General features: G+C 34.6%; 2 protein-coding genes across 3 annotated transcripts; one reads left to right on the top strand and one right to left on the bottom strand.

Moving 5' to 3' along the window:
• The first annotated feature begins 1,503 nt into the window (after window positions 1-1,503).
• LOC137962979 (uncharacterized) lies at window positions 1,504-9,991 on the top strand. The gene is made up of 7 exons (XM_068810133.1): window positions 1,504-1,772; window positions 3,565-3,847; window positions 5,159-5,307; window positions 6,699-6,795; window positions 7,796-8,185; window positions 8,445-8,782; window positions 9,509-9,991. The coding sequence occupies exons 2-7, from the start codon at window positions 3,697-3,699 to the stop codon at window positions 9,704-9,706; spliced, it is 1,323 nt and encodes a 440-aa protein (XP_068666234.1). The 5' UTR covers window positions 1,504-1,772; window positions 3,565-3,696; the 3' UTR covers window positions 9,707-9,991.
• A 1,829-nt stretch (window positions 9,992-11,820) lies between these two features.
• LOC137963668 (mitochondrial import receptor subunit TOM20-like) lies at window positions 11,821-20,768 on the bottom strand. Of its 2 annotated transcripts, XM_068810828.1 has the most exons (7): window positions 20,475-20,768; window positions 20,088-20,166; window positions 19,554-19,720; window positions 19,360-19,407; window positions 17,282-17,359; window positions 12,545-12,718; window positions 11,821-12,198 (listed from the first exon to the last, which is right to left on the bottom strand). In XM_068810828.1, exons 1-6 carry the CDS (start codon window positions 20,577-20,579, stop codon window positions 12,593-12,595), a joined length of 603 nt encoding a protein of 200 aa, XP_068666929.1. In that variant the 5' UTR covers window positions 20,580-20,768; the 3' UTR covers window positions 11,821-12,198; window positions 12,545-12,592. The 2 variants fall into 2 exon arrangements, with proteins under 2 accessions (XP_068666929.1, XP_068666928.1); XM_068810827.1 differs by lacking the exon at window positions 11,821-12,198 and having other exon boundaries at window positions 12,205-12,718; window positions 20,475-20,766.
• Between the last annotated feature and the right edge of the window lie 3,269 nt (window positions 20,769-24,037).

The following is a 24,037-nucleotide window of genomic DNA, read 5'->3' as shown; positions in this document are numbered from 1 at the left end:
GCTATTTATCACAAAATGTGATGGCAACATGTTCATTTAACATGCAATTCACTTATGTATTTGTTGGATGGGAGGGATCAGCAGCTGATTCCCATGTACTGAATGATACATTGACTCGCCGAGATAAAATCTTTGTACCTGAAGGTAAGTAATATATTTTTTTGCAGTCATTTTTTATCTATTTTATCTTCAATTATTTAATGTGGTATATAATTTCTATTATAGGAAAATATTATCTAGTCGATGTTGGTTATGCAAATCTTTCGGGATTTTTGGCTCCATATCGAGGAACCCGGTATCATCAACTGAAGACATTCATCTTTACAGAATATTATTGAGCGAATTTTTGGTGCTTTAAAAGCTCGATTTCAAATGTTAAAAGACACTCCATTTTCTTTTAAGATCCAGGTGAAAATTGTACATGTTTGTTGCATATTGCACAATTATATACATGGAGAGGTTTATGATGATATATTTGAAGATAAAGATGATGATTCGGGTGGCGAGCTCGGTGGAGGAGGTGATGCGGTCCAATTAGGTGCAATAGATGATACAGACAACGACGATTGTGATGGTCTTGAGGATGTGGGTAGCCAAGTAACACGCTTTCGAAGGCAGAGTGCATTAGAATCCACAAGAGCCGCACAATTTCGAGATGCCATATCGACCTCCATGTGGAACGATAAATGATGGTTGTATCTTATTATTTTTGAATGCGTCGTTTATATGTATTAAACTTGTAACTTGATGATTTTAATATTAAAGGCACGAACTCGTTATTAGAATAATCTTTCTTTTAGGTTATTAATAAAGTTGTATATGTATTTATTTATTATTTTTGTTCAATTTTATTACTATATTAAACTTCATATTTAAGTCTCTGGTAAATAAAATGTAATTAAAGTATTCATTTGATTAATTAATTACTTTTTATTTTTTTCAAAATATATTATTAATTAATACCATGTAAAAAATCTATCTTATGTTATTAATATAATACTTTTTTATTCATTAATCAAAATTATTTTGTATTTACTCTATTGTATTAGTGATTTAATAGTGGTAATTAAAATATTATTAACTCAAACACTTAGTTTAATTAACTTATTTTTTATAATTAATAAAATTAATTATTTTAAATTTTGAAGATAAAGATGAACTTGTCCATACTAACACCTATTTTGAAGATGAAGATTATGTAGATGCATGAAATGAAGATGAAGACGAAGACCAAATTTTTGTTTTGTTGAGTAACCCCCCTTAAAGTTAACAAGTAACAACTTTCACTTCCCTTGTTTTCCCGTGTGGGGTGCGCCAGAACAGATTTTCCCGTGACGCAAACATCGGGTCTAGCTGACTCACTCATCAGATTCGAAAACTCTTTCATCCAATTCTCGAAATTTGAAATTCTCCCTCGTTTCGTTGGTTAATTACTTTTAAATTTCATTATTTCCATAAATATATATAAACGCAGTACTCCCGACCATCCATGGGTCCGAAAACCGCATTTCTCGTGAAACAAAAATCAAAACCCTTTCGCAGCGCCCCGCTTTCCCTCCCTTCTTTTGGAGGGAAACTGAAACTGGTACTGAAATCTCTTTCTTCTTTCAATCTTCTCGCTACATTTACTGCACCTGGAGGTCCCTTTCATTTGGCAGCAAGTTAGGGTTTTAGGTTATTTCATTTGAATCTGCGGTATCGTCATCGGAAGCCGCTCGGTTATTACTTTGGGGGTAGCGGAGGATCCTCTCTGTGCATCATGTTCAATGCAGGTAGGGATCGTCAAATAGTTTCTCTCTGTTATGTAGCTTCTTCCCCTTCTTGTTAAAGCTTAGTTTTTTTATTTTTTTTGGTCTGGGTGGACAGTTTAGTTGGCTTCTTCCTTGTTAGGGTCGACTGAATTTACTGGAGTAGTCCACTTGTTCGGCTAGTTCTGATTAGTTATATTGATTACTGATGCTAGTTTATTTACGAGTTATTAGGTTTAGCGTCCTGTTGGTCAATCGAGTAGCCGGTGATTCGGACACGTTAAGTACACTAAATGTCTAATGACCGTTATGTCTTTACATGCTCTTCTTTGGCTTGTTTTGTTGTGTTTTTCATTCACGACTTTCGAGGATTACATTTCTTTGCATATTCTGAGCTGCCTATATAGTCTGTGACCCTGTTTGCCTCTGTCCGGGTTATAAAAATTGTGAATGGAAAATGTGTATTAATGTATCATGTTATCCAATAGTAAGTGGTCTAGAAAATCTTGTCTACCTGTGGTTGGATACAATCTAGAAAATCTCCATTTTGAGTTTTATGAAATTTCTTATTTTATGAATTGGATTGCAGAATTTTGTTTGAGATTGATGAATTATTATTTCATTCATTTATACAATGAAGCAACGAGAACATTTCTCAGTGTATGTCCTGAGATCTAAAACTGTGCATCTCAAGGTCTACATCAAGTCTTATGCTAAGAAAGAGTGTGACCCTTGATCTGTTTCTCCTTTTAAGCTAATCCATGCTTGCATGCTCTCAAGAATGCATCAAGCTTCTTTCTGTTGCATGTCACATTTTTTTTTTTTAATGTAGATCTTGTCTAGGTCAGTTTTTTTTTTTTTTTTCTTGTTTTGTGGACTTGACTCATCTTCAAGCATTTTCTTGTTTGTGATAATGATCCTTTCTTCTGGACCTCTAGGTGACATCTAGGTTGATTAGTGGGATTTGTATGACTATTTTCCATCTTGGAAGTGCAGTTTGCAGTAAAATATATAATACACATTCTTGAAATGCTTATGCGGTTTGTTTATTCTTAATTTTGTAGTTACTCCATGTTGGACACTTTGACAACCTAAGTTACCATTACTTGAATTGTGCTGGTTTTTGTTTACAACACTCAGGACATGAAATACCATCCTCTGTGGCTTTTAAACTTGGATGATTAAGCATAACTGTAATATTTTCATTTATAGTCGCCATGGAAACTCTGGTAAGAATGAGCAAACAAACTGTAATAATATTTTGTGGCCAGTTGTGTGTGCAAGTCTTATCTGTCTATGCTTCTGGTTCTTTTATGACCTTTTGTATCTTTTTTTCTCTTTTAATGACAATTGTCTTCATGCTAAAAAAAGTCCTATCTGTCCATTGAGATCATAATTTGCACATTCTTTTTATTTTGGAAATGCAAAAATGTTAGATCCCAAACTTTATTGTCATGGACCTAATATTAATTTGCTGATATGGATGTAGATCTAATATTTACCTAATTATTGTCACTTGTTATGTTTATAGTGCTTCCTTTATTGTGTATTATTTTTCTTCTAAAGTTACCTTAAATAAAATATTTAGTAATCTTATATTCATTAAGTTGCTTCCCTACTTTGTGAAAAATCTTCTTACGTGTAATTTTGTTCAGGTGTTATTTTATTCAGAATGGGAGCTTTTTGATCAATTTTTAAATATTCTATGAGTCTAGAGTCAATTTTGAGATTCCCATGTGAGCAAACCAAGGATTTTTTGTCCTTGCAAAAGAAAGAGTTATGTTCCTGAAGCCTTCTTGTTACAATTTTTTTACAGATGGTCTTTCAAGAAGTTCTTTGAAATGCAAGTTTCACTGAGGGTGCATATGATATTCTTGACATCGAAGATACCCTGATTTGGAAAACATTGTTCTCTGAGTGTCTGGAAGAAAGTATTGTTTTCCTAAGGATGCAAACCAGAAGAAAGGTTTCGTCAAGAAATGGGTCACGTGAGCTTGTTGGTTCCAGATGCAGACAACAGAAAAAGGCATTGGAACATGTGCAGATTGCAGAAGAGAAAGTCAGCGACTTGATCACTTCAGCCAGAAAGCAAAGATTTGGTATTGGCATTCTGCAATTTTCATACTTTTGTTCAACTTTATAGAGCAAGTGGAGACCTAAATTTGATTCTTGATTTCATGTTCCTTTGGGTACGCTAGTTGGTGGTTATCTCTTGCTATGATAATTTCTTTTAGGAAGTTCAAATAGAACCAAGACGATTTATTATTACTTTTTAAAAAAATGAAATTGATTGGATGTTCTTTTTGGTCTGCTTTAGTTCATAAGATTGTTGTGATTTCTTGGAGTGTATTGGTCTTCAAGTTGTTGTAGTGAAATGGATAGAAGTTCACATTGTGATCCATTTCCCTTTTTTTTTGCGTACATTCTAGTTGGGCTATTTCTTTAACTGGTATTAATCTAATATTGGTTAATTTATCCAATCAACTTCAATTCACCTTATTTTTGGGGTTTGCTTAGATGTATTTTGTTGAACTACAAAAGGATCTGGTCTGCAAAGCGGCACAATTGTAAGTACTACAACAAAAGAAAGTTACAAGATTTTAAATGATGTGAAGTCCTATCTCAGATTTAGTCTTTTGATTCATCTCCTTGCCTGAACTTGATTAGGGCTTTGCTTAATTTGGTAGATGTGTTAGGTGTTTGCTTGTTGCAAGTTCCGTGACAGCTTTAGGGGAATTTTATAGAATTGTGGCAATTTTTTTGCTTGATGTAGGCTTAGTGTGGGTTTTGGAAAGTTTTTGTATTTTTTGGGATCTGGAGCTCCTGTGGGTTTCTCTAGTGATTTCTCCTCTCCAAAATCTCTTCCCCAAAAGTACTCCTTAAGCTTACATGAGGTCCCTAATTATATAAAGAGTGTTATTTTTCAAATTTAAAATCCTGTCTAGTAGTAGGTCTAGTAATAATGTGAGGGACTATTTTTCTCATGCAGTTTCAGCTTCCCCCCATCCACCCCCTCTCTTCCTTTTTGTTTTTCCTCTCACTACTGGCTGCTAGATACCCACCCAGCTGTTTGCTGTTGATGGCTCTTTCTCGTTCCTTTTTAATCTCCTTCCTTCTCTCATGTGAACAAGGATTCCTAAATAAAATCTGGACCAAAACTAATTCTGGAATACTTTATTGCGTGTTTTAATATGCTAGAAATACATATCCTAGTAGTGCTTTTCCACGATGAGTTTATTGGGCTGCTCTGATTTGTCTCTGAAATTCATTACATGTATTGAAGAAATTCAGTAATGTTGCTGAGCTTTTTTAAGTTGCTACAGACAACTCGATAAGAGCTTTCTAGATCAAATGTTTACTTTTTGTATTTTTTGTTTTTTATCGTTTGCTAATTCTTATTAATATTTCAGTGCGAGTCCCAACTGGAGTTGTTTCAAGAAAAGACAAAGATATTAAACTCTTGAAGGAATTGAATTCAAACAATATTTTGGTGGAAAAGGAAGCTAGAGATACAGATTCAGCATATGACACTACTGATGGTGTCTCTATTGGCCATCAGGTAACTGACCGTAAGCTTAATTTCTGATAATTCTATTCTGTTTGTGGTCACATTTGTGGTGCTCTGTACAGCTCTGATTGGCCTTTTACTATGTTAGTTTCTTTTTCTTAGCTGTCTGTTTTTAAGTTTGAAGATGTTCATGAAAAAGAACTCAGGTGACTAAAAGAGGTAGTTTCCACTAATTTGATACTGATGATTAGTTTATATCTTCCCGTTTTTAGCAAGAGATTTGTTTTAAAAACATTGTAGTATTTATTCATATGATAAAATGAGGAATATTACAGGGAAAATATATCGTTAAATTGGCAGTAAAGAGAAAGAAGATGAGCACCATAGACAGAAAGGACTTTGTCTAAAGACACCCCTATTTACTTCATAAAGTTGGCACCCTGGTTTAGTGGATTATATGTTACAATCTTAGCTTCCTAATAGTATGACTCTAGTGGTGCGAATGGCCATGATATGTTATTTTTTTTTAAATGCAATTTGATATTCTTTTTTTTTTAAATGTGGGGCCACTTTGAAAGGCTGGTTCTTCACTTCTATTCTCTGCATTAATGTCCAAAAATTACCTTCTTCCATCAGTGAATCCAAGACTTGTTTAAAGAAAATCAGATCCATTAGTCAAACCCAGTGAGCCAGAAGACGAAAAGAGATTTTGTTTATCTTTGCATCCTGCTGGAGCTTGGTATGAGTTGTTGCTTCTGTCATAGCACAGGTTTAGAGCATTTCATTGAGGAAGCTTATATTATAGTGGAAAGGTGTCCATCATACTGGAGAGTTCCAGTAAAAATGTAGCAAGGGATGCTTCAGTTAGGACTGCTGTTTCAGTTAAAAAGGATCCTATATCACTTGTATCACTCTGTCAGTTTCTAAAAGAAAAAACTTTCTTATTCCATATCAACAGCTAATTTTCATGAATATTGATGGCTTTGTGTTAAATTATCGTAGCATCTTTAACTATGGTGATGATAGTTGAGACATAATTCTTATCTATGTTCTGATTGGGTGTTTGGAAGTTCTCATTAAGCCTTGTACATGTTGAAATATGTCTACTGTTTTCAGCATCTTATTTACTGATGTTTGCCTCTTCTTGTGTTCCTTTTTAAACAAGAATTGCTACATATTTGCATGTCTTTCCTTGTACATGCTCTCTTGAAAACAGCAGCCAAATGTGAGCTGCTTTGGATGCTAAGCCAAATTTAATTGTGGGAAAGGTCAAGCATTAGACTAGAGTTAGATCGTAAGGAAGAATTTATCTTTCGTTTTACTAGACTCTTTTCTAGAAACTACTTAAGATGTAAGTTATTATAAATAGTTTGCAATTGTTCTAAAATTAGTTTTTGATGTATGCATAGCTGTAGATTTTCACTTGAATGGGTTTGCTGTAGGATTGTGAAAGAAGGACTACAGAGGGCGAATTGGAGACATTGTTTTCCCCAGTGTATCATATTTCTAAACATCCTGATGAAGACATCTCGACAAGAGGTATCATATAGTCCTTTCAATGTCTTGGGTGCAGAGTACTGGCAGACTTTCCCTTTACTGTTGAGATGTTTAGCTTTCTGAATCTTGTATTTTTTTTTAAATTCTTTTATAAATTTGTGGTGGTTAAATGAAAAAGATGGAAATAATGGATTGACAGGGCAAAAGTTACTTTGACACACATATCATTGATCTTGATGTCTTAATATCATATTAAAAAAAATCATAACAGTGAACAATCTCTCTCTCTATCTGTTACTTTGTTGCTTTTAATTTGGGGGCACAATGGGAAACAGATTTCATGAAGTAATTTCATACCTTAGAGTTGGTGTTTTAAGGCTTAGAGTTTGGATTTTTGGTGGAGTAGAGCTTGGCATGAATTACGAATTACGTTATGAGTTAGATTTGGTGGTGTGAAATTTAAAACAAGTATTTTAGGGTCCAAAGCTTCTCCTCGACTCATGTTATGTTTATTTATAACAGTTTATAACAATTACAACTAGTGTGAGTCCATCATAACCTCACTAAGCTTTCTTTAAAGAAATGAGCCTCTAAACTTGACACTTGAACCACATCCTGTACATTCTGGGAAATGAACCACTCTCCTTTAATTAAATAAAAGCTATTTAAAAAAGTTGAAATGTATTTGTATGGATTAGATTTAAACTATGTAATTTTGTTACCTGTCATAAAAAAATTAGCCAACAGTAGCAAAGGATTCATGAAGTAGAAAAGCTAATCTGTTGTAGGAAATTTCCCACAGCAAGATGTTGGTGTGAAACTTCATTCCTAGTCAGGGAATCAGTAAAGTGATTAAAGCTGCTTGGAGTCTTCATCCAAGAGATAACTTGATGCTGCTTTCTTCTTTTCCTATGAGTACTACTATGCAATACTATTTTTCATGTTTCTTCTTTCACAGTTAATATTAAGGTTTTTAGCAGTGAGGAAACTAAAGGATCAGAAAATGATGTATTGAATGGTCCTGATTCTGTAAAAATTTCAGATCTCTTAATATGTGAGGACCGGATGATAACTGAATGTTCAGAAGATGATGGTGATGCAAACATGGTTTCCAGTGTTTTATCTCCCGATGAATCTCACCTATTGAGTTGCAATGAGGAAAATGTTGGGGATAATTTGTCTTCTGAAGTTTCTGCCATATATCTGGCAATGCAACAATCAAAGTTGGAGTGTATAGATGAGCCAAGTGATGATTCAATATCTGAAGTTTGTGTTGAGACTGATGAAGGTGATGATCTAGATGATTTTGATCCGTACTTGTTCATTAAAAACTTACCTGAGTTGTCAACTGTCGTGCCAACTTTCCGTCCTATGCTACTCCCCAAACAGACACGGAGTTGCCCTCGAACTACGCTTGTTTTAGATTTGGATGGTGAGTACTTATATCTGTTTCTTTCTTTTGTTGTTTTATTATTTTCTTGTTTTTGTCCTCTGTAGGCAGTTTGGATTGTTTGCTTGATACTAAATGAATGTATGAAATCATTTTCATGCTTGCAAGATGAATTTGTGATCTTGATGATTTGACACCCTTTTAGAATAGAATAGGTGTTGTTATCTTTCTCAAATTGTCAAGCATTCTTTTCATCTACATTTCATATTTTCCTGAGACACATCCTTTCTTGACTTGGCAGAGACTTTGGTGCATTCATCGCTTGAACAATGTGAGAATGCAGATTTTACGTTTCAAGTGAATTTTAATCTCATGGAGCATACGGTATATGTGCGGTGTAGACCTTATCTTAAGGAATTTATGGAGAGGGTTGCTGGTCTATTTGAGATTATTGTCTTCACAGCCAGCCAGAGCATCTATGCAGAGCAACTCCTCAATATGCTGGACCCTAAAAGGAGATTATTTCGTCACAGAGTTTTTCGTGAATCTTGTGTTTTTGTTGAGGGTAACTATCTGAAGGACCTCTCTGTTCTTGGTCGGGATCTGGCATGCGTCATCATAATTGACAACTCCCCTCAGGTATGTCTATATTGCTTTCATTCTCTTTTCTCTCTCCCTTTCTCTTATTTTTACACATATATGTGAAGGGAGTCTTTTAAAAAGGTGAAAGGGGATTTCCTTAGAACTTCTGGCTGTAGGAATGGTGCATGTGTATAGATATGGTTCAGCTTTGAACAATTATACAAATGGGAATAGAAAAGAAGGTTTTCCCAATTGGATAACCCTTGGCTTCCAAGATGGATCCTAGTTAGACCCGTCAAGTGGTGACCTCTTTCCCTTTAAGTGGGATACAACTATACAATTATTATTGTTTTTTCTTTTTTGAAAATGGCCCAGTTCTTTTATTATGTGAGAATACAAGAGAACCTCACCATTATGTGATATGGTGTCAAATGACCTTAACATATTCTACTTTTGGATTGGTGGATTGATTTTTTTTTAAAGGCATAATTAAAAAATAAAAAAAATATATATATATTTATTTTGAGCGATGGCGTGTGCATATGTTCTCACACTAGCAAGAAAGCCTTGCCAGAACCCTCTCAAACTTTGTTAGTTGTATCATGAACCCTCTCAAACATATTCGTGCACATGGAGTTCCCCTCTATTGTGCCATTGCTTAAAAGAACAGAATGGAAGTATGACTGGAAGATATTTCTCTTTCATTAAGATTACATTCAGAGAATAAAATTGCTGGAGTCTTCAAGCTTGTCACAGCTGAATTTGAGTTGTTTCTATATGTAGGCCTTTGGGTTTCAAGTGGACAATGGAATTCCAATTCAGAGTTGGTTTCATGATCCTAATGACCGTGCACTTCCAGAACTGCTTCCATTTCTGGAGACTCTGGTGGGTGTTGATGATGTTCGGCCAATTTTAGCCAAGAAGTTCAATCTTCGGGAGAAGGTAGCTGCCGCGGTTGGACCCTCTCTTAGGTACCAGTGAATATATCTTTTTATAAGAAAAAGCCAGACTTTATGCAAGGACTTCTCGGCTGCTCCACTGAATTTTTTAACTTTTTAGAGCAGGGCTTAGACAAGGCAAGAAAACATAAAACTCACTCGCTAATTGGGTAAGTTGTCTATATTGCCTCCTCTGATTGTTATTTGTTTCCTTCTCGTTTCACCCTTTTCTGTGTTTGTAATCTTTTTATTTTCCCAGTGCTTCTGACAGTGAATAGGAGATAATCTGATTGTTATATTATAAAAGTGAAATATTGACTTGTGGAGAGTTGGAAATTGTTGCTGATATGGCAGAAACAAAATAATCGATGATTGATTTGTGAGGCAAGCAAAATTGAAAATTTTGATTGATGGCATGACGTCTTAGTTTGTCAATGTAGGGAGGTCAATGAAAAACTCAGAATCCCTATGGATTTAGTGAAGGTGGATATCATTTTCACTTATAAATTTTTGGAGTAAATTTCTCTATAAAATCAACCAAAAACAATTAAAGAAAAACTGTTTCCAGTCTTTAAATCGGGTCGTATGCATCTCTGCCTGCAGCCTCTCCATTGACCAAATTGCTCTTTTTTGATAATTTACATGCTCTGTTCACAATATATAAAAAATAATTAATTGAGGGAGCCATATGGTAGAAGTTAGAGGTGACATCGAGTCAAATTGGTTCACTTCGAAAAAAGTTAGGCTCAATTAAGTTTTCTATAAGCTTGACTTGAATTTAGAATAAGCCTTTATGAAAATGTTTGTTTATTTGAAGTGTTATATTATAAATACTATTCTGATTTAAAGTTTTTCTTATATCAGTCTGTCTCAATGTTTTTTATTCTTTCATGAAAGACTTGTGTAAGCTTGGTTATCCGAAACCTAAGATCAGTCATGAATGATTTATAACCATAACAAATCACTTTCTATAATGTTATAGATTGATATTCTTCATCTCCACTCGATTTAGGTATTATATTCTCTAGATTTTCTGTCATCAATGGAGTTACCCCGTGTGTTTGAAGGCATAGTAGGGAAACCAAAGGTTTTTTGAAAATTTGCCTTTTTCCTTTATTGAAACTTGATTTCGGCTGATATACGGCAAGATAATCTGATGATTTCTTTGAGAACGGAGAAAAACTAGCATGAGGATTATTTCTTGCTTTTTTTCTTCTTCGGCAGGATAAGTCATATCCATTTTTTTTTTCCTTCGTTTGAGAGGACACCACCGATAAAGACTTCCTGTATCCAAGGTACAAAGTCCTGCCTACTTTTTTTCCCTTCTTTGCTTCTTCCTTTCTTTTTTCGTTTTTGTTCTTTTCTTTTCCTTTCTCACTATTCCTGTTTTGTGTCCCATTCTTCTTGTCTTCTCATTGCTCTCTTTCTTATCTTGGCCTGTATCCAAGGTACAAAGTCCTTCCTACTTTTCCCTTCTTTTTTTCGTTGTTGTTCTTTTCTTTTTCTTTCTCACTATTCATGTTTTGTGTTATTTTTCTTCCACCATTCTTCTTGTCTTCTCTTTGCTCTCTCTTTCTTAACTTGGCCATCTGGCCTTGGAAACCGTGAGCTTGGGAGACAGTTGCTCTTGATTTATGTAATTATTTCGTTTTTTCCCTTTTGTTCTACTTCTTTTTCCTCATTTTCACTGTTTTCAACTTTTGAGCCTGTATTGGGTACATGTGTTCCTCTTTTAACAACATGAATAAACTCTAATTCAATATTATAAAAAAGGCATTATAGCTTAGTAACCCAATTCCGTTATACCACTGTCTTAGTCAGCAATCTTCGTTGGGAATTAGCCCTGTTTGACCATTTTCCTCATCTTTGCTAGGGTATTGGAATCTCAATGACTCTCTTTGCAATATCTTCTTCCATTTCTGTAGTATTTATTTAACATCTCATCATCTTTGCATAACAATCATGAGGTTATTTTATTCGCCTCATGGCTTTCCTCTTTCTCCTTGTTTGCACCGTTGAAAGGCCTCATTTGTCGCTTTTTCGTGTCTTCACCATCTCTAGAACTCTCGGTTGAGTCCCTCTTTCACGATATCTCGTCCTTCGAGAAAGGCCTTGATACAACACACATTGCAGAGGGTTGACGATTACAAGAACGAATCCGAATTCAATGTCTACTATAGATTCAATAGTAGTCATAGTCAAGATCGAGTGAAAGGAGTCTAGCCAGGACATATTTAGTGTGACAAAAATTATATTACAGAAAGCAGGCAACTCAGACCTCAACGCATTTATTTTTGGAGATCGAAGAGTAAACGGAAGCCAAGTGTTTCCTCAATTGGTAGAGAGTTTTAGACAGATTCCCAACCCGCTCAAATTACCAAATCCGCTGGATCCTGGTTTAATCAAACAGTTCACACTCCTAATTTGGCGACGACAGCAATGGACACTTATGCTAACAAGTCCACACAAAAGCGATCAACAGACCCAGCAAGTAGAAAACTCGAAATTCGGGCGCAAAAGATTATTGTGGAGTACCTAAACAAGAAAACAAAAACTTCAGGAAATCCAAATCATAGCTATTGACAACAGGGTACAAACTTGTTGCCTCTGGAACCAGCACATAGGAATTCCATTTAACTCTAAAGCCTCTGCATGGTACATGAATAAACAACACGCAACTTGCTTTAATATCTATAATAGAGATAGCCCGTGTGCATAATTTTCCCTACTGAAGTTTCATCGCCCAAAAAGATGAATTGCTACGAGAACCCCTAGAATGATCAAGGGCGTTCATCCATTTCGTATCTACATAGTTTCCCTTCAAAACCTCTGCCAGCTCTTATAGTCTAGGTCTTGAGAGTGAGATTTGCTCCCAAATTACCTGGAGTTAGAGAGAGAACTCCATAGGATGGAATGATTCAAGATGTGTTCATCTTGGGGCTGGTGCAGGAATATGAGACTTTGCCATCCCGACCCATGCAACAATGCCAACTGCAAGAATGACCCACCCTAAAATCTCGTATGTAAGGTCACTGTTTTTCTTTTTCTTGGAACCCTGAAATAGAGCTTATCAATACATAATCATTTCATGGAGTAAAAAGATTCTGATTTTACCAAAGCCGCAAAACAAGGACAACAAAAATAAAAACATTTGGCATATTACATGGTATCCCAAAATTCCCAAAACAAACAAACAGTTTCATGTATTAAAGAAAAAGCTAATAATCAATCCGAAATTAAGATTCCAGTTAAAATTATCCTTTCGCCTTTTACTGTGTTTGTGTAAAAGAATAATTTTGGAAAGCAGCAAAACTGGGCATGCTGAGATCCTATCAGATAGAATCCTACTTATATCATTTCTCATCACATATTCAGTCCTCCAATTCCACAAGAACCAATTTTCCTTCCAGACTCTTGAGTCTGTTAGTCTAAAAGATTATATTTTAGAAAGCAGCAAACCTGAGCACTCTTAAGATGCTATCAGAAGAAAACCCCACTTGAATGAGAAACTTGAGAACCAATTATCCTTCCAGACCCTGTTCTCTATAGTCTTCTTCACTAAGCAGAGGCTGAGTAATATCAAAATTGTAAACAACTATTGTCTCTAATCAACATATCTTCCTGAAACTGAGTTGCTGAGTTTCCCCTGCCAGTGCTCCCAGAAACTAAACTAAATTAGGCCAGAGGGAGGAAAAAAGTAGAAATTAGGATGGCTATAGTTACATCCTAGTAATCAGCCACTGGCCATAATTGACTTCTCATTTGTAGAAGTCAGGCAAATAAGCAACATCTGTAGATATTTACAGTGCCAAACCTTGCCGTTGACTGCTAATGACCTGTCATATTGAACAGCTTTGTCATCTTTGTTAATATGCATTTTTTTAGGGTGGTTGCCGAAATCTATTTCTCTTACGCCACTAACAAGATCAAGAGGCAAGCTCAAGACAAATAGCCATGACATTACCAACGAATCTGTCATGAACATGGAGAAGACCATGACTTCAAGAACACAGCTTGAATAACATGTGTGGACTAAACAACTATATAGTCTACATCCAAAACATCACTTAACAGCTTTCATTTGGGAAAAAAAAAAAACCAGAATGAACCTTGATCTAAAGCAGAAACATTAATATGCAGACACCGTAAACATTGCTGATACCGAGTATCAAAAAATAAGAAAACAGAAAACCTAGTGAAATATACTTTCAAACTTAATAGTCTATATGTTAACTGACAGCAAGGCAATGAATCTCTAACCTCAACAAAGTAGGATTCAACACGGCAGTAAACAGAACTAATGAGCTAAAGAGTTCTTTTCTAATACCGTGGTTACTGGACAAGGGAACAGAAATTAAAAATTGAGAATATGAATTGGAAACATACAATCAGCTTCTACACTATCAAACACTACAATTTTCTCATTACAATTGATAAATTCAACACATCAAAATAAGACAACACAAGATGATAAACTTTTTAGGTAGTGGTTTAGGCATTATTCTGAAATGATGAAAACACAAGATGATAAACTGAAAAAATACTAGAAAACAACTTTGACTAAAAGGAAACGACTATGCAACACTCATACTACCAAATGAATTGAGAATGTGACTTTTTAAAAAATAAAATAGGGGAAACTATAACGGTAGAACTTAAATGAATTTGACTAAATATAATTTTTTTTTGGGGTGACCACAATTTGTTAGAGTTAATGATGCGAAAAATACACAACTAAGTAACAAAAACCCAAAACACGAAAACAACATCGAAGCAGGATATTGCATATGTTGAACAAGCAAATCATGAAGTGATTAAGTCTAACCAAAACTTTCTAATTAGAAGAGAAATTTGGCTGAAAAACTGGGATTCTAGGAGAAAAAGAAGCTCGATTCACATCAATGCATAGAGAGATAATAGGATAGAAAAAAGGAAAAGGAGAGATTTTCAACAAAATTGAGTACTTTTAATATTGTTCTCTCTTAAAATTTAGCTCAAAATCACAAACAATTTGTTGGTCAATAAACTAGGCTCAAAGAGCTTAAATTTAATACCCGATTTGACATAAAAAACTTCATTACAGAATCTATTATAACCACTTAATTTGCTTCGTTATGTAGTATGTCTCTTACAGACTTCAATTACAATATCTCCTTCCACATAGATCAGATTGACAGGAAAGTTGCTCCTTCTAAAACTAGACTTTGATATCTTTCATTCAAGTATAAAATTGCTTTATGAAACATATTTCTTTTGAGAGAGAGAATCTAATAGATTTGGGATTCTACAATCTGGCCAAACTGAGTACTCGTTCTTTCAACATAACCATCGACTCTTCTAACATTAACATCTCCCTTTGAAAATCTAAGATTGAAAATTGGTTTAATAGGTTAGAAAATAGACTTAAAAATCGTTCTTTTGCCATATAATTATCCATATAAAGTCTCGTTCTTGATGGTATATAATGTCTCAAAATTGAAGCTTACTACTACTACTCAAACCTCTCTTGTTGTTTGACCTTTGTTGGTTCAAATATCGATCTCTTTGTAGAACTTCGATTGCCAAAATTCTTTTTCCGTTGGAAAGTAGACTCAAAGATCTTTCCGTTGACATATAATTTACTATATGAAAAGTTCAGTATAAAGGTATGAACTCTAAGGAAACAACATGTACAGGGACAAGAAAGGAAGAAAAATGTAGAATACGAACCTAAACCACTAGAGAGGATAAATCAGAAAAAATGATCATATTATCTATGCGGGTTGACCAAATCAATTCACAAAACCTGTTCTGATACCATGTTGAATTTTTAGAAAAGAGATACTTCACTTGTTCTAATTTGAGTACAATGAGCTTCTAATTACAAAAAAGAAAACAAGTAGAATCCAATTACAATTAAATTATCTTTGTCTTAGTTCCACCCAAAGTCAAACGCTAAAAGATAAATCCTAGAACATTGACCAACTGAACATAAATAGAAGACTACTATAACTAAAACACCCTTGATAGACTCTTCTGTGAGACCTCCTATGAGACTCCTATAAAACTCCACCATATTAATTTTGGATCTGTGAGACTTTTAGTTGTGAGAGTTGAGTAAAATTCTTCCAGATTTGCTTTTAAACATGATTAAACATATATATGATTTATATAATTCAACAAAATCTTTTGATGAACTTTAGGAGAAGTTAGATTGTTATACATGAGTTCTTTTACTATAAATTTGTAGGAGGTATATGAAATTCTAGAGTAAATATTACTAGAATATAAAATTCCACAATTAGTGCAACTAAAATTCTTCTATATATTTTTAGAAACATAGTGTTTGTATAATTAATTTGGATATATCAAATGATTTGTCATAAATATTACTTAACCAAACTCAATCATTACTATAATAGTTGTTATATTTTATAATGATAAATAAGTTATTATTATTAAAATGATATTTAATATTTAATATTGTAATTTATTGTACTAAAGAAGTGTGATTAATTTATACAAATTGAAACAATTTTCAGCTTAATTTTAAACACATATGTTTAAATAAGTTAACTTAATAATTTAAATTTGTTTAATATAATTCTAAATTATTATTAAAATTAGTAATGCATTTTACTATAAAAAATTAATAATTATTAGTCTCCAAGTTACTGTATGATTTATATAAATTATTATTTAATATTTATAATTAATTATTATATTAATAAATAACAATGCATTTTTATCATTAAAAATGATTATTGCTTTAGTCATCATATCAATATTATTAGTAAACTTTATGCTAATATTATTATTAAAAACTGACGACTGAATTTTACTTTTTTTCCTACAACTACCCTCTTTAAATTTTCATTTCAGTTTTTGGACAGCTAATTTGGAATTCGACAACTATGAAAATCTTGGTGCTTTCAGGAAAAAAAATCATCTACACATACTAATTCTAAAATCACACTATTGATTGGAATTAAATCCCAATTCCAAAGTAATCACACACCCAACAACCGCTCCTAAGTTTCTACATTGTTTCTGAAAAATTCTCAATAAGATAAACAAAGAGCTGTATGAGTTTTAGAAACCAATTCTAGTACCATATGGTCAAATGAATTTATTCCGCTACAAGGGTATGTTGTGGGATCACAAGCTGTTAGATCCAAACGGAAAATCCTCCCTTTTTACTGTCGCTCAAATTAAATAAACTAAAAAAACACCTAAACATCCAAAACCCCCAGCTCCAACTAACCAGAAAATAATAGCTACTCGAAAACCAATTTCAAGTGAACCGACATTCCCTCTCCACGTAGAGCTTCTAGTACATCAGCCCCCCCCCCACCAGGGTATGTGATGTCATCCCCAGTTGCTAAATCTACAAGGAAGATTCCTCTTTTTTACTGTTGATCAGCTTAACAAACCAAAAGACAAGAACTACAGAAATAATCACAATATGACATTCATAAAATGTTTTACTCTATAAAAGCCACTAAAAATGATTTCAGCAAAGAGAGAATAACAACCGATGAATAAGAAAAGATAGAGCTACACAAAAATTAAAAGAACTAACACACTTATATGATAAAAAAAAATAACAGTTATGTGTGAAACAACAACAGTATTTCACCTTAACATTGGAACCTGATGCCCCTGGACTAGCTTTGTTGAAAGTTTGTGAGTGGATCTGTGCATGCAGCTCGGGTGCCTATAAGAACTGTAGTTAGTAATTACATCACAATTTGATTTCCAAAATTAACAAAACAGGAAAAAAATCATAGCAACTGGGCAAAAATATCATTGTTCTAGATAGGGTGTTGACATGGCCATAGACAAATTCATAGGAAAAAATCCCACTGTGTTTTCCATTTTCTTTTGGCAAAAATTTAAAAATGTATCAATGGAGTGAGTCAAAAAAGCACAAAGCACAAAACAATGAAATGATCCAACTGATCCTTTCCACAATTGCCATGAAACAATGGCTTATCCAACCTGAGTTTTTGATGATCTTCTAGAAGCTTCCGCACATTTCTTTCCAAAAGAATGAAAGATGTAAATTCATCTACTCATCCCTTTAGCAAACATGGAACCAGACTGATTTTCATCTATTAAACCACAGAGCATGCAGTAGACAAAAGGCTTTGGCCATGATGCTGATAGTAAATGGGATTCATCCAAAACTTCTCTACATAAAGAACAACAACTTATATATCCACCTCCTAAACTTGATCTCAATGACTCAAACATTTCTTGATGTGGAGCACAAACATAAAGAGAAGTCCTTGTATTTTTAATCATTTAGTAGCTCCATCAAAACCTTTTTTTTTTTTTTTTTGAGATGCACCACTAAAGAAATTTTACCATTTGAATAAAAGCAATAAGAACTTTCTTCTCTTGCTAAATCAACAGGATCTCTCAATGAACTTTTTTCAGTCACCAATTGACAGCAACCCTCTAGAAATTTGATTTTTTCACATTGCCAGACTCATCGTAAAAAGGAATTTTCAGCCACCAACTAACAGCAACCCTGTGCCTCAATTTCTCCAAGCCTCATGAAGCACACTTTCTTTTTGGATCTCGAACTGTTTCCATCGACTGTCACAACTCCTAAGTTGTTGTGCTCACAACCAGACGATAGCATTTACATGACAGTGGAGAAAGCTAAATTTTCTAGCTCAAAAGTTGACAAAGAATCTTCATCTCATCAAGGGCAGGAAAGAGCAAAGAACATGAGACCAGAAAAAACATTATATTCTCATACTTTGGGTTATAAGTAAGAGGGTAACTTTAAATTAAGCAAAGCATTTTAGTAGAGAATGATACCTTCTTACATGTCAAGATAAAAAAAGATATTTCACCCTAGTTCACTCTAGTTCAGTTCAATGAAAGCATTCAGAGAAAACTATTTGTTTTGCCTGACAAAAGAAACAGATAGATAAGTTTGGGCTTGCTAGGCAAACATTCTATGATAAGTTTTCAGTCATACTTGCATGTGGCACAAAAGAACTTGCTGCTGACCAACTCTACTATAGCCGAGGTAAAACAGGAAATACAAGGGCACAACTAACCCACTTCCGAAGATACCTTTAAAAGAAATTCTCTGCAAGAGAATCCTTTAAAAAGACACTTTGAGAGAGGCGATTTTTTTTATACACCCCATGTAAGAGGCAGTACTTCAGAAATCTTAAGAGGGTAATTTTGTCACGCAAAAACTGTAGCTCTTTGGTGAAAAAGCCTCTTGAAAAGGGATCACAACTTTTGCCTAAAGTATCATTTTTAGCACAAGGAAGAACTTTTTGGTGCCAAGGAGATGCTGAACCCTAAACAAGAATTGTATTTTCTGAAGAATGATAAGAATTATGGAAAAGGCTCCTTCCTGAAGTTGATAAATGCAAGTAGAGAGAAAATAAATAAATAAATGTGATCTGCTATCTAATACTGACACCCCCAAAAACTACTGATGGACCAAACAAAGACTCCTTCCTGAAGTAGATTAAAAGAGAGAGAGAGAGAGAGCTAGGGGGGATTACATAGAAACATCCATAATTGACACCTCCAGAAACTATTAAAGTGGAATGTATCTCCTAATGTATATAAAGAAAACTTTGCATGCTTCTAAATTGCAACCATTTAAGATAAGATGTAAAGGACAAGAACCTAGGAGCCTCCCAGCAAAGTAAAGAATTAAAGCAAGGAATACAAGATTACCTTTGCTGACATTTCCAATGACTTGGCATAAAGCTCATTTCCCGGATCCTACATGAACCAACACAGTTACATACTCTTCTAAAACATAGAATCACAGAACCAATTAAGTCACATAATAGACTATATAGAAAAAACGAAGCAACTGAGAGTGCAAAAAAAAAAAAAGAACTTCATACAACACTAGTAACACACACCTCATCTACTGCTTGCTGGAAGACTTCAGCAGCTTTCTTAAAGTTAAGAGTTGCTTCAGGATCAGAAGCCAAAAATGCTTGAGAGGTGAGAACATTCCCCAAGCACCAAAGAGCATCATGCTTTTTTGGATTGATTTTAAGAGCTTCCTCCAGCTTTGAAACAGCATCTGCAAAGATGTATAAAGATAAGAAGTTACATATTATGACACTTCATTCCTAAGAATATCAAAAGGACAATCACAGAACAGGAGATGGTATAAAGCACAGGAACTACTTATCTTCTTCTAAAGCAACAATGTCTCACATAATCAACATTAAAATCATCTTCTGATGATAATTTTATCACTTGATTGTAAATGGGAAAAAAGAAAATTAAAGCAAAGCTCTCGCCCTTAATATTATGCAAGCACACGAGGAACCCAGAGAAGAAAACAAACACGTGGAGGAACTAAGGATATTTGTAGGGATTGAAATGACATTGCTTCATCAGTAGCATCAATCTTCCAAAATACAAAATCTAAAGGCAAAACGAACCTTTAAGCATCTGTATACATTCGGGGCCACTCTGAAATTGCGCCAGCTCCATAAGCACTCCTCCCCATCTAGTCAAATTCTAGAAAACAGATTAAAAGAACGCAATAAATTTCCCAAATAAATCAGAAACTACCTACACCAGAGACATAGAGAGCTTTCCGCTGTCTCCAACAATTCATATAGTTTACGGCTAGACGAATTAGCACTGTTCATACTATCAATATCCAAAAAAGCAATATAGAAAGAACAAAATAATACAAATGAAGGTCCCGCAAAACCTAGGTTTAATATAACGACAGCTAAATAACAATGACAACCAAAGAGATAAGTAGGACGAGAGTAGCATTTGACAGAACATAGTAAAATTGAATAAAAACAAACACATACGTCGGCATCAAGAGGGTTTATCGCGTATTGCGACTCGGCCGCCTTTTTAGCATGCTCGAAGAATAAAAAACGTTCCAACTCCATATCACTCCCTGCCCCTTCCATGGATGACGAAACAAGAAATCTATACCTCCTGTGTGTTTTTTTCCCTAGGAGCTCTTCTAGGGTACGAAGTAGCGACGAAGAGACCCGGACAAGTCTTAAACCACTCGCCTCTCGGAAAGGCGGCAGGAGTAATAACAGAGTTCGAAACTCGTTCTCCCGTCGTGGGTTGTATCAACGGTCTCAAATCTCGATTTTCTTGGGTTTTTTTGTGAAAACATCAACGGTGTCGATTGACACTAGGGTCATCAGTGGATCGCCTTAATCCAAAGGCATGACTCAAAAGTTGTTAGGTTGTTCATCCATTGTTGGACAAGGAAGAAGTCTGAAGACTTTCTATGGCAATAAGAGTGTTCTACCATTACAATTAATCTTGTGTTCTATTAGATCACTAAACATATTGAGATAGATTTATTTTGTCTATGAATGTCTCACAACAAAAAGAACTAGGGCTAATCTTCATTCCCATAGAAAAACAATATTTTCACTAAAGCTTTTGGACATGAATGACACAACCTAATTGAAGGCCAACTCATGCGTGATCCCACTATCATGAGTTTAAGGGGGCATGTTAAGGTTGTAACTTGGTATGCTGTGAATTTGAGCCATTATTGTGATGTCACATGTCCCCATAACAATAAGACATTATTGTAACTTGGTATGCTGTGGTCGTTTAAGGGAATCACATAGAGTGCATGTAGGGAACTTTCCTAAACCATGTTATCTTGTTTTCTTCTACCTTTTTGTTTCATTTTTCCTTACCATTCTTGATTTTATCACTTCTCATTATGGAGGTTGCTCCAACTATTTTGGTGATTAACAACTTGAAGGTTAAACAATTAGATACAAGAAGGGCATCTCTAAGTGGAGGATTAAAATAAAAGAATTATAAAACACAATTTGAAGGATGATTAGAATAGTAGAAGAATTTTTGTCCATCAGAGTGAATAATTAAATTCGAAAGCGTATAACTTTCGAATTCAATATTAGTAATAAGGTGTTTGTATAAGTGGTTTGATTCTTTCCTTGTGATATTAAATTTCATATACAAGGCTCAATAGGTTGATGAATTCATATGAAAGGTGGGGTGATAAAAATTAGGATTTTAAAATAAAAGTACTTAGAGAAGAAAGGATAGGAAATTTGGTAGAATCATTAGAGTTGTGCTAAAAAGGTTCTACAACAATAGAACTTGCAAAATTTTGAACAAGCAAGGAATCCATCCATTTTTAACAAAACAATCCTCATAACAACTAATCAATTGTCAAAGAGGAGAAGATAAGTATACATCTAAACAAAATTGTCTTTTGTGTCAAGTCCTTCGATTTGATCACCCAAAATGCCTTTGTAGATGAAAGAAAGAATTGATTTTAATACCTTTATTGGTGTCACCGCTTTGATGTTTGGATGAGAGCTTTTGAATCTCGTATTTACAACAAATTTAAAATGCAACAAGTTGAATGCAAAAGTGATCTATTTGTTGCAACTTTGAGGAAATTTTTCAATAGGATGCAAGTTCTTTATGATGATTTCAGGAACTTAATTTTCCCAGCGAGATTTCAGCAAAGTGAAATTCTTCCAACAATTCACTTATCTCCTCAAAAGGCTCCCTAAAGTTCTCTTCAAAAATCCCCTCAAAACTAAGGGATTGGTGGTATATTTTGTTATTATGTAGATGAGTGACACTACTTTTAATTTTGTAGGACTTTCAGTCTCTCTTTTCTTTCAATTGTACTAAGGTTTCTAACCCTCACCTATAAATATATATTAAGAGGGAGAGGCACACATAACGAGCTTTGTGTATGTGTGTGTGAAACCCTCTCCTTTAAAGCTTTCTCTTCTTTCCTCTTCTTCTGATTTTCTCTTATCCTCCTCTTTTACCATAACTTCCTTTAGATATGAAGCCCTAGAATCTAACATTGTATAGGTTTTAATTGGCTACTCAAAAGTTAAGCAAAGTTGGAAGTTTGAAGACATCAATGGGCTCTTCCTCATCAACTCATATGGGATGAAAAAAATGCCACTAGGTCTCTTGTTCAAATCAGGTTCCAAAGTCATCCATTTTCGTGTTTTGAATTATCTAAAGGCTTTTATAAATTTAAAATGATTTATAAGGGGTTCTCATATGAGTCTCCTTCAAACAGTCTTATTCCTATTGCGATTTTGGATGTACCAGCTTTATCGAGTTCTTCATTGTCTCTCTGTGCTTACAACCATTGTTCTCGTGCTCCTGCAACGCCTCCAACAGTTACCTTTATAAAACTCTCTTCTCATGATCCATCAGCTTCCTCATTACCTACAGATTTTGTTTTCTTTAATTTGGACTTTGCCCATTAGTCTACAAAAAGGTAAACAATCTTGTACTTCTCATCCGATATCCAAATATCTGTCTTTTGATTTTTTCCCATCCTTCAAGTTCTTTCCTATGTTATTGTCTACTTCCTATGTACTTCGTTCAATGCAAGAAGCCTTGTGGTCTCCGAAATGGAAACAGGCTATGGATGATGAGATGAGTGCATGGGTGTCTCAAGGAACATGGCGTCTATTTGATCCACCTATAGGAACAACTATTATGGGGTGTCATTGGGTTTATACTGATAAGGACATCGAGCCTACACGAAATACTCATGAACCAACTCAAGTTCCAATTGGTTCAGTGACGAGGGCACGAGCTAAAAGGTTCAAAGAAATGCTGAATAACTTAGTCCAGAGAGTTATACAACAAGAAGAGAGCGTGGTCACTACAGAAGGGGAACAAAGGTTAGTTTCACTCATAAAAATTGTTCCAGAAGAAAGTCCAACAGCCATAGTGCATTGAGGAAGCGCATGTGGTTAGAAGATCTCGTGGGACCCACAAGGATACCCACGAGTTGGCAATTCACCCTAGAAGACATGTGGTTAGAAGATCTCGTGGAATCCACAAGGATATCCACGAATTGGCAACTAAATCTTGGAAGATCACATGGGAATATATTAGTTTTTTTCTATTTACGTTAAGATACCTTATATTTCCTTTAATTGAATGTAATTAGGGTTTTCGAAGTCCTCCACTATAAATAGGGGACTAGTACTCGGATTTTGGACCTTTGATTTTATTCATAATTGATATTTATTCTTCTTGAGTTCTTGAGGAACTTTTTTGAACTTATCAGGGTTTTCCTGTGGCGTTTAAATCGACTTATCAAACGGATTTCGATCCCCGTTTGTAGCGTCTTCACTACACCAAGGTTTTTGCTTTGCTAAGCAACATGTAGCGGTTTCCATCCAAACTTGAAAGGTCTTGGGGACGATTACCAGATTTGGTATCGGGTTTCGTCACTGGTTGGCATGGTTCGTATCATATACTATCAAATATAATGCCGATAGTTCTATTGAATGGTTCAAAGCATGATCGATGGCGAAAGGGTATACATAGACTTTTGATGTTGATGTCTTTGAGACATTCTCTCATGTGACCCAAC

This window comes from Aristolochia californica, unplaced genomic scaffold (genome assembly GCF_029961685.1).
Source record: "Aristolochia californica isolate CCGP_79_NKW_82.1479 unplaced genomic scaffold, dmAriCali1.0.hap1 SCAF_4, whole genome shotgun sequence".
NCBI lineage: Eukaryota > Viridiplantae > Streptophyta > Magnoliopsida > Piperales > Aristolochiaceae > Aristolochia > Aristolochia californica.
This window is presented reverse-complemented; position numbering and strand designations above follow the sequence as displayed.